Genomic DNA, 15413 nt, shown 5'->3' with positions numbered 1-15413 from the left:
AATAGACATAGCAACCAATGGAACAGTACAGAGCCTGGAATTAAATTTGGGCATATATGGTCAACTAATATTTGACAAGGGAGCCAAGAAAGCTCAATGGATAAAAGACAGTCTCTTCAACAGATGATGCTGGGAAAACTGGAGAAACACATGCAGAGCAATGAAATTGGACCCCTGTCTCACACCATTCACAAAAATTAACTCAAAACGGATCAAAGACTTAAACGTAAGACTCAATACTGTACAACTTCAATAAGAAAGGAGGAAGCTCATCAATTGGTCATGGCAATGTTTTTTTGGATATGACACCAAAAGCACAAGCAACAAAAGCAAAAATCAACAAATGGGCTACATCAAACTCAGAAACTTCTGTACAGCAAAAGAAATAATTAACAAAATGAAAAGACAACCTACAGAATAGGAGAAACTTTTTGCAAACCATCTATCATGGAAGTGATTAATATCCAAAATATAGAGAACTTATCCAATTTAATAACAACAACCCAAAAAATCTGATTTCAAAATGGGCAGAAGAACTAAGACATTTTCAAAAGAGGATGTCAAAGTGGCCAACAGGCACATGAAAAGATGCTCCACGTCACTAATCATCAGGGAAACACAAATCAAAACCACCGTGAGCGATCACCTCACACCTGTTAGAATGGCTATCCTTAAGAAGATAAGAGACAACAGGTGCTGGTGAGAATGTGATGGAAAGGGAACTCTTATACATTGTGGGTGGGAATGAAAATTTGTCCAACACTATGGAAAACAGTATGGAGGTTCCTCAATAAAATAAGTTCCCAATAAAAATAGGGCTACCATACGATCCAGCAATTCCATTTCTGGGTATATGCCCAAAGGGAATGAAAATAGAATTTTGACAAGATGCATGTACTCCCGTGTTTTCTGAAGCATTATTCACAATAGCCAAGATACGGAAACAACCCAAATGTTCATCAACAGACAGATGGATAAAAAAAGATGTGGTAGATATACACAGTGGAATCTTATTCAACCATGAGAAAGGGGGAAGGATATCCTGCTATTTTTGACAACATGGATGGACCTTGAGCGCATTATGCTGAGCGAGTTAAGTCAGAGAAGGACAAGTGCTGTATGATATCACTTATTTGTGGAATCTGAAAAAGTCCAACGTGTAAAAAGACAGTAAAATGTTGGTTACTAGGGGATGGGGTCAGGAGATAAGACTGATGGTGTTCAAGGGTAGAAGCTTGTAACAGTGGGTAAATAAGCCATAGACAGTTAATGCACAGCGTAGTGAATATAGACAATAATACTGTACTATAATGATGTAATGTGATAATATCGCTACAAGGGCAATCATATTACGATATATAAACGTATCAAAGTAACACGCTGTACCCCTTAATTTACACATTGTTACACGCCAAATTTATTCAATTAAAAACAAGTTGGACAGGTCTTGAACTGTTGGGTGTGGAGTTTGGACTTTGTTCTGTAGATCAGCCCAGCAGAGGATAGCATGGGTTGGAGTGGGAGAGTAGGGGCAGGAAAGTCAATTAGATCTCTGTACCAGCTTAAATCAAGGCAGTAATGAAAATGGGTGAAGGTCCGATGTAGAAAATGTTATAAAAAGAGAATCAGACTTGGGAACTGAGTGAAAGTGTGAGATAAAAGAATGGAAGGGTTAGAGTTCACTTGTCTTAAAACCTTGTACTTGATAGGTTTAACCTCATAAAAAGTGAAAACTCCGGTATTTCCAAACAACCTATAAATTTCAAAGGAACAGGAGTGTCTAGGGAATTATATTTTCAACCCATGCAAATGGTATGAAACTACAAAATTAAAAGCTGAGAGTTCTTGGAAAACGACTAGGAAAAGGTAATACATCAACAGAAATGTATTTTTTCAGATAACGTTTTCACAGCTTATCAGGGAATGAAATAAATGTTTGCACTGACTGCAATGATCAGGATTATATAAAATATTTTTAAACTTTACTCTTCTTATAACGTCTCTAGGTGTGTATGCTTGGATTGGCATTAATTTTGTCCTTGGACGATTCGAGCATATTGAAGATGGTAAGTATCGTGTTTCCAGCAAATGTACCTAACTGGAAATTACGGCTTTTTCTATTTCATGCAAAGCATAAAAAAGGAGCTGAGTGTTGTGACACAGCTGGGTGTGTAGGAGCAGAGTGGGAGGTGCTGCTGTGTCACACAGTAAACTTGATCTTAGTCGGGAGGAGCAAGCTGGGTCTGCCTAGATACACTTGAACCCACCATCAAAGCAGGATGACTCTTCACAAGATCCCGCTTCTCTGCATTTGTTCCATTCCAGTGGATGTTTCTTGTTCTTTCCAGATGATGAGGCAGTTGTGGAAGTTAACATCCCTGGTAGCGAAAGCAGCAAAGCCATTCTCCGTAAAAGAACAGCCGGTATTCTCGACATGGGAGGCGTCTCAACCCAGATAGCATACGAAGTCCCCAAAACTGTAAGCTTTGCCTCCTCACAGCAGGTTATTATCTGTACAAATTTCCTTCTGTTTGGTTTGATTTTCATTTAACATGTCTCCATCCATTTGTGTTTTGTTTTCTGAGTCTGAACACATCTTTACTGTGCTTGCTGAGGGTACCACCTTCACAGCCCAGGAGAAAGGAGACAGGAGGAAACCAAGGCAAACCTCCACTAAGCCGTTTGTGTTTGTTCATTGAAGTCAGCTGGTTTGTTTTCTGAACTTACCAAGAATTTTCCTTTGGTGTGTATGTCAGCCACACACTTGAGTTTTTGTTTCTATTTCCAGTCACTTCTTTTCTCAACAGGTATTGTAAAACTCAATATAATAGTATCAGATTTCTTAAGTTATAATTGGGAGAAATACTCTTGTGTGTGGCTCAGACAGCTTTTGATTTTTCTGGAAAGGATAGAGGTTTGTATCCACCGCTTCCACGTTTCTGAACTCATGGTTTACTCTGTGATTTCTGCATATCCCCTTCGGTACTGTAGTTTCCCAGTAGGCTGGGTGGCCTTCTGTAGAGGGTGTCCAGATGCTTTCCTGAATTGCTCTATGTCTTTATTACTGTTTCCATTCAGCTCTAGATTAATACCTAGCAGAGTGAGTGGTTAGAAAAGAGTGGAGCTGGACAAGCCTGAGCTGCATCGTCACCCTGTCCTCACTAGTTCTGGGACCTTATGCAAGTCACTTAGCTTTTTCGAGCGAGCCTCTTCAGCTATACATGTGACTGCAAGTGCCTCTAACAGAGGGTTATCATAAGGCTGATTGAGATAGTGCATATAGTATATCTAATGGCCTGCTAGGCACCTCGTATCAGCTCAGTAAACATTATTGAAGTATTTATTAAGCTCCTTAGAAAATGCTTTGTAAATTCAAGTATTACAATTTGTGTTTCCTGCTTCCCATCCAGACACGCCTCTAGAAACTATTACACTCTTTGTACAAAGTCATGTTTTCCCCTCAAATAAAGTAAGAAACTCATAGAAAAGTAAGTTTGGAAAAAAATTTCCCATGGATGCATCATCCAAAAAAATTACTGTTAGCATTTTGGCACATTTCTCTTTATTCTTTTTGGTCTGTTTATAGTGTTTAAAAATATGGTTGTTATAATCTTAGTGTTTGTACAATTTTTGTCCTTTATTTAGCAGTGCATAAGCATATTCCTCCATAAACTTTATTACCATTATTAACTAACCCCTACTTGAAATTATATATATAGATGACTTCCAGTTTTTTCTGTCACAGAATTGCAAAGGACATCTTTGTGTATAGAGACTTTTCAATGTTTAGGATTATTTTCAAAGCACAGGATTCCATGAGTAGATTTACTAGATCAGAGGATATGAAACCACATTGCCAATGTCCCTTTTCAAAAAGTCCTATCAGTATCACAAACGTGCAGCCCATCTGAGATTTCTTAAGTCAGGATTGTCGGACTGAATTAGGAGGGATGCTTAGAAGGACCCTTGGGAAATGCAGATGCAGAAATTTTTGCTCCTTTTTGACGAGAATTTTTGTAGATCCCTCTTTTTGACAGGAGGTAATTGTTTTTGTATTGCTTAAAATACTGACGTTTGTGATCCTTACGTCTGTAGGAAGAAGTAGCTAAGAACTTATTGGCCGAATTTAACTTGGGATGTGACGTTCACCAAACTGAGCACGTGTACCGCGTCTACGTGGCCACGTTTCTTGGGTTTGGTGGCAATGCTGCTCGACAGAGATATGAGGACAGAATATTTACCAGCACAGTTCAAAAGAACAGGTAAAGCACCTTCCATTGCTCGGTCGTCACCTTGAAACCGCGGTTTGTCCTCACAGAAGACATATCCAGGCCAAGCAGGGAGGCCTCAGTCAGCAGAAGCATATGAGCACGGTTAGCTGTTTATTGCCCCGCCCGCTGAGCTGGAGAAGAAATGAAAGGGCAGCAGGATCCTGCCTTTGGCCCCAGCTCACCCGCCTCCAAAGAAGGCTCTCGTTCTCTCAGACCCATGGCTCCCCTGCTGGATTAGAGGTTTCAATTTCAGGATATTAAAATACTTTCGAACCCTGGGTGATGCTATTCCAGATTGCAAAGTCCTGCGGAAACTCAGCACCTGGGCCACTCAGGTGTCCTGGAGGCCCCCAGGAAACGATGATAGCGTTGAGTTACGGGATGTCCTGGCGGTGTCGTGGGAAACCAGCCTGGCAGTTATTTAGTGAATCAGACCGTAGTGAAGGAAGTTACTCACGAGAAAGAAACGATCTAGAAGTCAAAGTTAGTGATTGTAAACCTCTTTAGCAATGAAACTTCAAAAAATGAGTTCATGAAGAATTCTTGGTATAGAAAATATGCAAAAACACTTTAACAGTTCAAGTTTATTTTATAAGTTTAAGTGTATACCAATTATTTATTTGAAATTAGTCCATAAGAACAGAAAAGCCATATGGATGAATAAAAAAATCTGAAATCTGGGGTTTTGTAAAATGGTATTAATTACTGTGCTTTGTTTTGTTTTGTTTTTGACTGCGCTGGGTCTTCGTTGCTGCACGTGGGCTTTCTCTAGTTGTGGCGAGCAGGGGCTGCTCTTCATTGCGGTGCATGGTCTTCTCATTGCAGTGGCTTCTCTTGCTTCAGAGCACGGGCTCTAGGCGCGCAGGCTTCAGTAGTTGTGGCACGCGGGCTCTAGAGCGCAGGCTCAGCAGCTGTGGCGCACAGGCCCAGTTGCTCCGCAGCACGTGGGATCCTCCCGGACCAGGGCTCGAACCCCTGTCCCCTGCGTTGGCAGGCGGACTCCCAACCACTGTGCCACCAGGGAAGCCCCTTTGTTTTGTTTTGACGAAACGATTTTGAGGAGAAAAATCCTGATTCATAGAAATAAATCATAGTGTATTTCCTTGATCTATTTTAATCTTTTTTGTTGTTGTTGAGGTATAGTTGACGTACAATATTATATAAGTTTCAGGTGTACAACATAGTGATTCAGAATTTTTAAAGGTTATATTTCATTTATAGTTATTTTGAAATAATGACTACAATTTAATCTTAATAAACCTGTGGAGGCCTGAACTTTAAGAAAGGCCAAGTCAGAGCCATTCATTACCTCATTTTCCAGAAATTCACATGTGTGAATAGGAGAAGCAATAAAAACTGGTTCTTTGTCTGCTCCAGACGTTAACTGAATAGCGTTAGTTAAGAGAGATTAACTAGTCCCCGTTTCTTTTTTAAAATAGTATTTTACATAGTGCACTTTAGTATAATTATTTTTAGTAATAGTCTTAAAATAGAAATATTTTATAAGTGATGTTTAAATTAGAATTTTGGAGAAACACCTTCTTCTGCAACCCTAATTTTTCCTAATTGGTTTTAATGTCAAGAAGGTTATATAATGGACATTGCAGTGGTACTTTTTAATTTAGTTGTAGAGCAACTAAAAACTGTAACATGAAGTATACATTTGACTCATCTTGGACTTTTATAATAATTATAAATGTCAGTCATCACTTTTTACATGTGTCATGAATTGAGCCTTGAAATGCATTATTCATCCCTTGGCCATTAGTAGTGATGATGGATTTTTTTAAATTACTTAAACATTTTTAGTGCATTCTGAGTTGCCCTGATCTTAGGAATAAACAACTTGTCAGTTGAGCGGCAGGTAAAAAGTTGACTTGATGTCAGTGACTGAATATCAAATTCAGGTGCCTTCCTAATAGTTAAACACCTTTTAGGCCCATGGGATTTCCTGGTGTCAAACAGTAACATAACTCCAGCTGTTGTATGCTCTTTTCTACTTCTCAGTTGCTTAATGGTGGGGACACATAGTAGGATGACAGATGTGGACATTTCATCGGCAGGTGGTAAGCATAGGGCATTTCAGTGAACAAGTTAAGATTTCTGCAGGACTTCTCAGAGCCTGTAGTACGAGAGAAACTGTTATTTGCTGCAGTTGGGATCAATAGTTGGTTAACTTAAAAATTCAGTTAAAACAGAGAATCATAAAAATAGAATCAACCCCAAGCACTTTGTTTTAACTTACGTATTCATTTGCCAATCTTTTGCTCTGGACTAAAGGCTTTTCTTAGGCTATTTCTCTGGCAGGCACTGCACCCACTCATCCTGATGTCATTTTGGCTTTCTTTAAAGGATACCAGGGCCTTAAAGACATCTGTGAAGCAATTCGATACCAATTTCGTCTAGATTTTTATTTATTTTTCCCAACTTGTTTTTCTTTTAATCTTGTTAACACCTAATTTGACACTGGTTTTCTAGCGATCTGCCTTTATTATATTTTTCTAAGCCATCTAACCTTAGCTTTAACAGCACCAGCGACTTCTTGTCACGGTCACATTTCATCTGTATATAATTAAAATCACAAGCACTAGTGGCAGAAATGGGACTGGGAACAGCACAGTGGTGGGCGTTGGACTGCAGTGAGCAGGACACTGGGAGGAGCTTCTTAACCGCGGACCCTCAGCAGCCGTGGACACCAGCCTGCGTCACAGGGCACGGAAAGCGTCAGTAATCTGACCAAGTCACAGTTTCACTGGACCCCGTTCAGCTGTCTGCTGTACGCACATGTGTATCATCAGTATCCAGGAGGGGCTTGAGTCCGTGTTTCCCAACTTAATTTTTCCGGAACCCTTTTTTTTTTTTAAGAAGATGTTGGGGGTGGGAATTTATTAATTTATTAATTTATTTTTGGCTGTGTTGGGTCTTCATTTCTGTGCGAGGGCTTTCTCTAGTTGTGGCAAACGGGGGCCACTCCTCATCACGGTGTGCGGGCCTCTCACTATCGCAGCCTCTCTTGTTGCGGAGCACAGGCTCCAGACGCGCAGGCTCAGTAGTTGTGGCTCACGGGCCTAGTTGCTCCGTGGCATGTGGGATCCTCCCAGACCATGGCTCGAACCCGTGTCCCCTGCATTAGCAGGCAGATTCTCAACCACTGCGCCACCAGGGAAGCCCCCGGAACCCTTTTGTGTTCCATAGGGCAGAGTTTGAGAAACACTGACTTGCAGCCACTTTTTTCTTCACACAGTTTTCTGTTGGTCTCGTGATGAAGTTTCTCTTTGCCCTATAGGCTCCTGGGGAAACAGACTGGGCTGACTCCTGATACTCCGTACCTGGACCCCTGCCTGCCCCTGGACATTAAAGATGAAATCCAGCAGAATGGACAGACACTGTACCTGCGGGGGACGGGAGCCTTTGACCTGTGCCGAGAGACCATCCAGCCTTTCATGAACAAAACAAACGAGACGCAGACCTCCCTCAATGGGGTCTACCAGCCCCCGATTCACTTCCAGAACAGTGAATTCTACGGCTTTTCCGAATTCTACTACTGCACTGAGGATGTGCTACGGATGGGGGGAGACTACAGCGCTGCCGCGTTTACGAGAGCTGCGAAGGTAACCACCCAGGAAACCAGGGTAGATGGCGACGGGCCCAAGTCCAGAGCAGGGCGAGGGGGAGGGCGAAGGCTGTGTGCAGCACCTCGGCAGCCCTGCTCCCTTGGTTGGGCCGGAGGAATCGTCACAGCAGAAGCAGAAAGTCCCCTGTGAGACTGCACTGGCCATCAGTGGCTTCCAGATGACAGTCTTTTATGTGTAATAGTGTAATTCTGATCTGACAGTTCCTCGCAGCTTCCGACCCTTTGTTTTCAGGACCCCTTCTCTCTTGTTCTCCCTGCCTCCCTGACCCTTTCCTAGGCTCTCAGCCTTGGTGATCCCATACTTCCTCCCTTGGTCCTCTGACCTTCAGGCTCTTGGATGGTCTCATCCGTGTTCGTGGTTTGCTGCTGCCTCCCAGGAGGAGGCTCTGCATCTGCCTGCCTAGCGCCTGCTAGATTTCACGACTGCAGACAACCCCCCTTTCTCTCCATTCTGTTCTGCTATGTTGTCTCGGTCATGGCATCACTAAACCATCTAGTTCCCCTCCCCCAAACCCAGGAGGTACAGACTTCTCCCTGTCACTCCTCCATCTCTCGCTGTACACCCCATAATAGCAGTCATCGAGCGTGTCATTGTATGTCATACATTTTCTCAGAGCCCTGCTCTCCCTACTTTCTGTCCTACCCTCGCCGTCCCAGCCCTGGCCGCTCTCTGTCACCTGCACTATGCAGGGGCCTCCCCGTGGTCCTTCTGCATCTGGCCCCCCTCTGTGGTTCATCCTCCACACCACTCCCAAGTGTTCTGTCTGAAACCCAAGTGCAGCCACCTGCTCTCCTATTGAAAGTCTTCAGTGGCTTTCTCTTGCTTCCAGGATGAATTTCAAATGCTTTAGTGTGTCCTTCCCACGCTGTTGCCTCATCTCCCCACATAGCACTTGATACTCTAATCGTATCAGACATCTGTTCATTTCCCTCCCATCTGTGCTCCCTCCCATCTTGTCTTCGTCCGTCGTGTTTCCTGTGCCTGACATGCATCCTCGCCCTCTCACCCCAGGCTGAGTGCCATTCTCTGTATCCCCTGTTGTGAGTTTCACTGCCCCTGTGAGCCTCAATGTCTTCATCCTTTAAATAGAGGTTGGAATAGCAGCTGTGTCAAGGAGTTGTTTGAAGCATTACATTTAGAGAAGGTGCCAACACAGGGTTCAGTAAATGTTAGCTGTTAATGTAAACATTACAGATAACTTCAGGAACAGGTGGCACCTCTTTCCCTTCTCTTGAAGACAAAGCCTCTCGTAATCATCTTTGTGTTCCCAGAACCTTGCACTATATAGCCACAGACACAGGTGTTCAGTCTGAACTGGCTGAAGGACCGCTTCACTTTTCCAAAAGTCTGTGCCTGTCACATGCAGTCACTGCGGGGAGAAACTTAGCAGCTTTGAGGAGGTCGGTTGTGGGCAGCGAGATTCTCTTTAACAATAACTTTGGCTGAATCTTAAGACAAAGAACAAGCATTGTCTCAGCTCATCAGTAAGCATTCACAGAGTGTTTGTGTGTCTCGTCCTCATGGGTCACAGACACAAGCTTGTGTCTCCTAATTGGAAGGATATGTTTGTTATGAATATGAATTCGGTAAAAACTTTTAAAGTGAAAAAACTTTAATAAACCTTTCCTAGTGATTTCTTTGGGGTGAAATTTCTTTCAGGATTATTGCGCAACGAAGTGGTCGATCTTGCGGGAACGCTTTGACCGAGGACTGTATGCCTCTCACGCCGACCTCCACAGGCTCAAGTAAGTCATAGACAGCTGAGCCCAGGGTGTGTTGAAGAAACTGTGTGTCCATTCTTGGCCATACCATGGCCCCAATCTACCTTTCTGTCCTCATCAGTCCCTACTCCTCCTCATCTCCTCCAGGCTCCTTTCAGACCAATGGCAAATACTCGTGCTCAAACGTATCTTGCAGTTTGGGGCTCAGTTTTGCTCTTCCTTCCACCTGGAATTCCCCTGGGCATGCTCTCCTCGTTGATGTCCTGCCCAGACCTCAGAGGTCAGGTGCTGTCCCTTCCGAGTCTTCCTCTGTCCACTTGGCTAGGCTCCGTCCCTCTCTGCGAGTCTCCAGAGCGCTCATTACGTCCCTCTTGTGGCGTTTATCATATTCTGTGTTTATAGTTACTTGTAGCTTTTTAAAAATCCTCTTTCATTATAAGTCATTTAAGCACATTGGCTATCTTACTATTTATTATGATGTCTTATTACTTGCTTAGCCCAGTGCTTTGCAAAAAGCAACCCTCTGATAAATATTTAGAATCATAGATTATCAGAGCTGAAAAGGACCCGCCTATCTTGTCATTTTATAATAAAGAAACTGAGGTCCAGAGAAGGTGGAACTTGCTCAGTATTTATTCAGAACTGAATTGAGTAAGTGATGGAAGGCCTGAGGGGAAAAATCTCCCGCGGCCACGTATTAAATTACACGGAGACCAAGCTTCATGAGCAGATCGATTTTAACAGGTGAATGGTGTGGGACAGAGGGCGTAAAGCAAGCACGTCGGCTGGAGATGCGTACGGATGGTTTCGCCCTCAGGGCGCAGGCCTCGTGAAGCCTGTGCAGCCCCGTTGTTCACAGAGGGCAAGGCCGACTCCACGAACGTGCTTTTGGACCCACCCAGTGACTCAGTCGCACTCACACGTCTGTGCTGTTTGTAGGTATCAGTGCTTCAAATCCGCCTGGATGTTTGAGGTGTTCCACAGGGGCTTCTCATTTCCCGTCAACTACAAAAATTTGAAGACAGCTTTGCAAGTGTACGACAAGGAGGTTCAGTGGACCCTCGGAGCAATCCTTTACAGGACCCGCTTTTTACCCTTAAGGTATGGCTGCGAATTTGGTCACGAGAATCCAACAGAAGATGCTTCCCTGCGTCCGAGGCGTCGTGGGCAGTGGGTGTGGCTGTTTGGGGCGTTGTTGGCGCTGGCCGTGGGCAGAGTAGGAGAGTCGGGGAGGTCTGACTTGGTCTTCCCCACCGGAGCCTCCTCCCTTCCCAGCCCACCATCCCAGCAAAGGCGCCACAAAAGTGCTTATTCTCAGCTGCCTGTTCCCTAGCCCCTGCGCAGAAGGGTCCATTCCAGGGTCCTTAACCTTTATGGCCTTGGACCCCTTCTCAAAATCTTGTTTTTAATGCCTAATATAAATACATAGGCTATAGAGGAAACCACTGTATTGCAGTACCTTTATCAAAATATTACAGAAGACAAATTTGTGATACAGTGGTATACGTTCTTTATTAGCACATTAAATAGCGAGACCTGGCAGCAGAATTCGTACTTCCTGTAAGTTCAGTGTAACGATGCCTGTTGATGATATTTTGAGGCACCTGCAAAACCCCACAGTGTGATGTGAAAGATCTGTGAGTTCCTCTAGGAACAGAGTCACTAGTTCTGCTGATACTACAGTAGCGATAGCTTTTTGTCTGCATTCACGTTCAGTGAAAATGCTGCATTACAACCAGAGGTCGGTAAAATAAAGGTGCGCCTTTTTCCCACTCAAGTTCCCAGACTTAGCTGTCAGTTGACCGCCCCCCCCATAAGAACCCTGGTTCACTAACAAATGAGGTATTAGCTGTTTTTGTTTTTGTTTTTTCCCTTCATTTAATTAAGCGTCTCCCAGCAGCACGTTTAGCTGGGTTAACTGCAAAACGTGTGAGTAGTGGGTGTTGCTGATCATAGACGTGTGGTTTGATTCCACGTTAGCTTCTGTGTGTTAGTGAAACACTCACAGTTCTAACTTTCTCTGATTTTTGTTACCCAAAGTATAATGCTGGTAACAGCTACAGACTTAAGAATACCCTTTCACAGGTTATCGTGTTCATACTTACAGCTACTCTCTGCTGGGCCACAGTATCCTACATTTTAGAGGAGGGGAAACTGAGTCTGGGAGACGGAGGTTCCAGCTTCCGTCTGCAGAGCTGAGTCCTAAACCAGGCCCCTCCCACCCCACCCTGCGCATCATTACGTCACCCTTCCCGCCTGCCTCGTTCTCATGTTTGTTCTTGTTCCCATGTGGGCAGAGATATCCAGCAGGAGACCTTCCGGGCCAGCCACGCGCACTGGCGGGGCTTCTCCTTTGTGTACAATCACTACCTGTTCTCGGGCTGCTTCCTGGTGGTCCTGCTCGCCATCCTCCTCTACCTGCTGCGGCTGCGGCGCATTCACAGGCGGGCCCCGCGCAGTGGCTCGGCCGCCACCGTCTGGCTGGAGGACGGCCTTCCGTCCCAGAAGATCGCCAGCACCTTATGAACCGGAGTTCGAGCCCCAGAAAGACTCTAACGGAAAAGCCATTTTCGCCTCAGGGTTTCTCCTCTTCATTCTCATTTGTTTTGTTTTTCCTTTCCCTTTTCGTTCCTTGAAACAAAACCAAAACCCACTGTTCCTAAACTCTGCTGTCCTGGAAGCATTGCATTTAGCCGTTCTGTGTCCAGCTTTAAGTTGCGGAATAGGGAAAAGGGAACATCACTTCATTTTTGCTGCATAGGATACCTGCCAAAAATTACTAAGATTTTTGGTTGTTCTCTAAGGTATATTTGATTTTAAACAGATGCACTTTAATATTGGAGGGAAACGGCAGGCTTTTCTCTGTCAGGGGAGGTGGGACCAAGGGGTGACGCTTTCACAGAACCGGAACACATACCGACTGGACTGATCATCCCCTTTTTCTCTCTGTCTTGAAAGCGCTAACCTAAAGAGGGAGATGTTTAGTTTTATTTATTGTTCAGGGCTGTTGCTGTGTGTTTTCTTTGCAGGTTAAAAAAATCAGAACTGTTTCTATCCAAAATAGAGAGGTATAGGCACCAAGAGGTAACAGTTTTTAAAATTGATAGTGAAGAGACCTGAAAAATGTGAAATGATAACCAGAGCGCTGTGTGTGTGTGAGGGTGAGAGTGTGTGTGTGTGTGTGAGGGTGAGGGTGGTGTGTGTGAGAGTGAGAGTGTGTGCGCGTGTCTGTGTATGAAACCCACTGATGGGAGAGAGTGAGGGAGTGCAGTGCTCTCACTTCTAAAAGCACACGCTTCAGAATGCACTGTTTCATTTCATTTAGAAGAATCATTCCCCGTTACTGTTGCTTCTTCTGACCACAGGTAGTTACTCTCTTCATGCCATCTTTCGGCGGCCTTAGAACGCTACGTTGCTGAGTTGGAAAATTCATAGTTCACTGGTTTCGGTGTTGTTAGAACTGGAGCTGGTGCTTGTCAACAGGCACGTCCTTATTTCTCAGTAGCTCGTTCGTGCTTGTTTAATTGTGCTCCGGTTTCTTCCATCTTCAAGTCGGTATCCCCCTGCCCTCGTAGTTCAGAGACCTAGCTTACTGTCGCGGTTGAGGCTGTGCTGGCAGGGCCACTGTAGATCCAAATGAAGAGAAGAACTGAACACGAGAAATCAACTCACATTCTGAAGAAAACACGTTTGACATTTTAAACAAAAACCTAAAAAGGACAACTGGATTGGCGTGTATGAGATCAGTGGGTTTTCACCTATTCGTTTAGTTTAGAAGCTTTGGGAATTCTCATACATAGTTTTTTAGGCGATGTTCTGTGTGTGTGTGTGTGTGTGTGTGTGTGTGTGTGTGTGTGTGTGTGTGCGCGCGCGCGCGCACAAGCTATTTCTTAACTCCAGAACAGCTAGATTCGTCTAGTTGGTAACAAATGTATATTTCGAGAATCATCAACTGCTTTTTAAAAAAATCAATGATGAGAGAAAGAATTCAGGCACTGAAGCCCTTATTTAATTCAGAAAAAATTTTTAGATTTTCATCTCGTCCATTAATTACTTAAAAATGTGGCATACAAGTATATTGATGACTTAAAAGATTACAGATTTATGAAAGAAAAGCAAATCCTGTGATTCTGCTCTTCAAAGTGAATATTCTAACAACGGACAAATTATTGGTAGAAAGTTTGCCTCTCAAATATAAAGAAGGTTAGGGGAGCTGTATGGTGGTATAGCATCTGATGTGTAGAGAGACTTGTTTCAGAGAGGGTGGAGACAGATGTCTTTCGAAAAATCCAGCTTCTGAAATGCTGGTCTCCAGCTATTTAAATGCTTGGTCCCTGGTAAACACTGTTCCTTTTCAAGACGCAGCCACACACGGGCTGTGTCATGGGTACCCCAGGGGCATAGTGAACTGGTGTGCTTCTCCTTGACTTCTTAAAGGAGGCTTGCCCTGCGGACTGTGGGTGGCATTAGTGGTAAAGAAGTAAGTTTACATGTTAGCTTTTCTGCCGCCAGCTATTTGGAGTAGTAAGGCCCTGACCTGCAGAATGCCTAGAATAGGTGATCTGGCCTTTCAAATCAAGGCAAGGATAAGCTAGCATAGGCATAGATCTAAATAGGCCTAAATTAAGACCTCCTACGATAAATAGCCACTTTTTAAATAAAGGATGCTAACCTGGTCCAGCTCTGTACCATTTGGGGAGTGTAGTAGAGACCAGCATGGAGGATCCAAGCCTGAGCATCCAACTGCAAGGACCTAACTCACTCTCCAAAAGAAGTCCCCAGATTAGGGTTCCAAGGCCCAGCGGCCTTGTACTTTGCACAATTCGGTGCCGTGTCCCGTGCCAAAGAACTCCCGGAGCAGGCCTGGCAAACTTGCCCACAGGGAAAATCTAGGAGACCCTTGAGCTAAGAATGGTTTTTCAATTTTGAAAGGGTCATTAAAGGAAAAAAAAGTGACGGATACACAACAGAGACTGCACGTGTCCTGTAGAGCCTCAGATATTTACTAAGTGTCCCTTTACAGAAGACATCTGCTGACCCTGCGTGGAGAGTCCCGTTCAAGAACAGATATACAGCCGCGTCCTCTTCATTCAGGAAGGTAGTTACCACCCGTGAGCACAAAAAGAGGGGCAAGAGAAGTGACCAAACTTCAATCTCAAAATAGTTGTTTATGCACCAGAATTTCACTTACCTTTTCCTCTAGATTCTTTTCAAGATCGGTTTTCGAATAAACCAAGTAGCATACTCCTCCTTCCCCCCGCCCAAATTTAAAACGTGCTGTTCAGGAGGGCTCACAGTGTTGTGTTGAGATGTCTGCAGTCATGAGAAGGGCTCAGTAGCTTCTCTCCACCCAGCACCAGGGACGAGAAGACGGCCAGGAACATTCTCTCAGCGATGCAGGCGCAGGCAGGGGTGAGAGGCAAGCACCGGAGGGGCTTAACTCAGGAAGCAAAGAATATCAATTAAGGGCTGGCCAAGAAGGCCGTAAACTCTGAGCACTTTTAGCAACAGAAAGCAAGAGAAATTGGACTGGTGGGAACTTGCTAAAAGCCTCGCAAAGAGCAATGTTCTGTGTTAACTCTTGGTGGAAAGAATCCTCCAGTAAACACTTCTGTTCCATCGTCATATCTGTGCTGCTCCTTTCTGAACCTCCAGAGGATGGTCTCGAAGATTTTACAATCCATTTAAAAGTACAGACTGATTTGTACCTGTGGTTTCTGCCCATTTTCACCCTAAACTGCTGGCTTTCTGCAGCACTCCCCACCTCGGGGGCTGGGGAGATGCTT

General features: G+C 44.2%; 1 protein-coding gene across 9 annotated transcripts in view; it reads left to right on the top strand.

Annotated features, from left to right (window-relative positions):
- The window catches only part of ENTPD4 (ectonucleoside triphosphate diphosphohydrolase 4), a 36232-nt gene extending 23577 nt beyond the window's left edge, over positions 1-12655 (top strand). For 8 of the 9 annotated variants that reach the window (XM_027087912.1, XM_027087911.1, XM_027087918.1 and 5 more), the window contains 7 exons: positions 2007-2066; positions 2349-2503; positions 4096-4262; positions 7558-7882; positions 9566-9651; positions 10567-10728; positions 11925-12655. In XM_027087912.1, coding sequence (XP_026943713.1) covers positions 2007-2066; positions 2349-2503; positions 4096-4262; positions 7558-7882; positions 9566-9651; positions 10567-10728; positions 11925-12153 — 1184 coding nt within the window. In that variant the 3' untranslated portion in view covers positions 12154-12655. The remainder of the gene's footprint in view (positions 1-2006; positions 2067-2348; positions 2504-4095; positions 4263-7557; positions 7883-9565; positions 9652-10566; positions 10729-11924) is intronic. The other variant, XM_027087919.1, reaches the window with a different exon arrangement.
- Positions 12656-15413: the final 2758 nt, after the last annotated feature.

This window comes from Aethalodelphis obliquidens, unplaced genomic scaffold, assembly GCF_003676395.1.
Source record: "Aethalodelphis obliquidens isolate GAN/ISIS:26980383/991018 unplaced genomic scaffold, ASM367639v1 scaffold61, whole genome shotgun sequence".
In the NCBI taxonomy this organism is placed as follows: Eukaryota; Metazoa; Chordata; class Mammalia; order Artiodactyla; family Delphinidae; genus Aethalodelphis; species Aethalodelphis obliquidens.
Note: the sequence above shows the minus strand (reverse complement) of the source record. Positions and strands in the feature narration are given on the sequence as shown.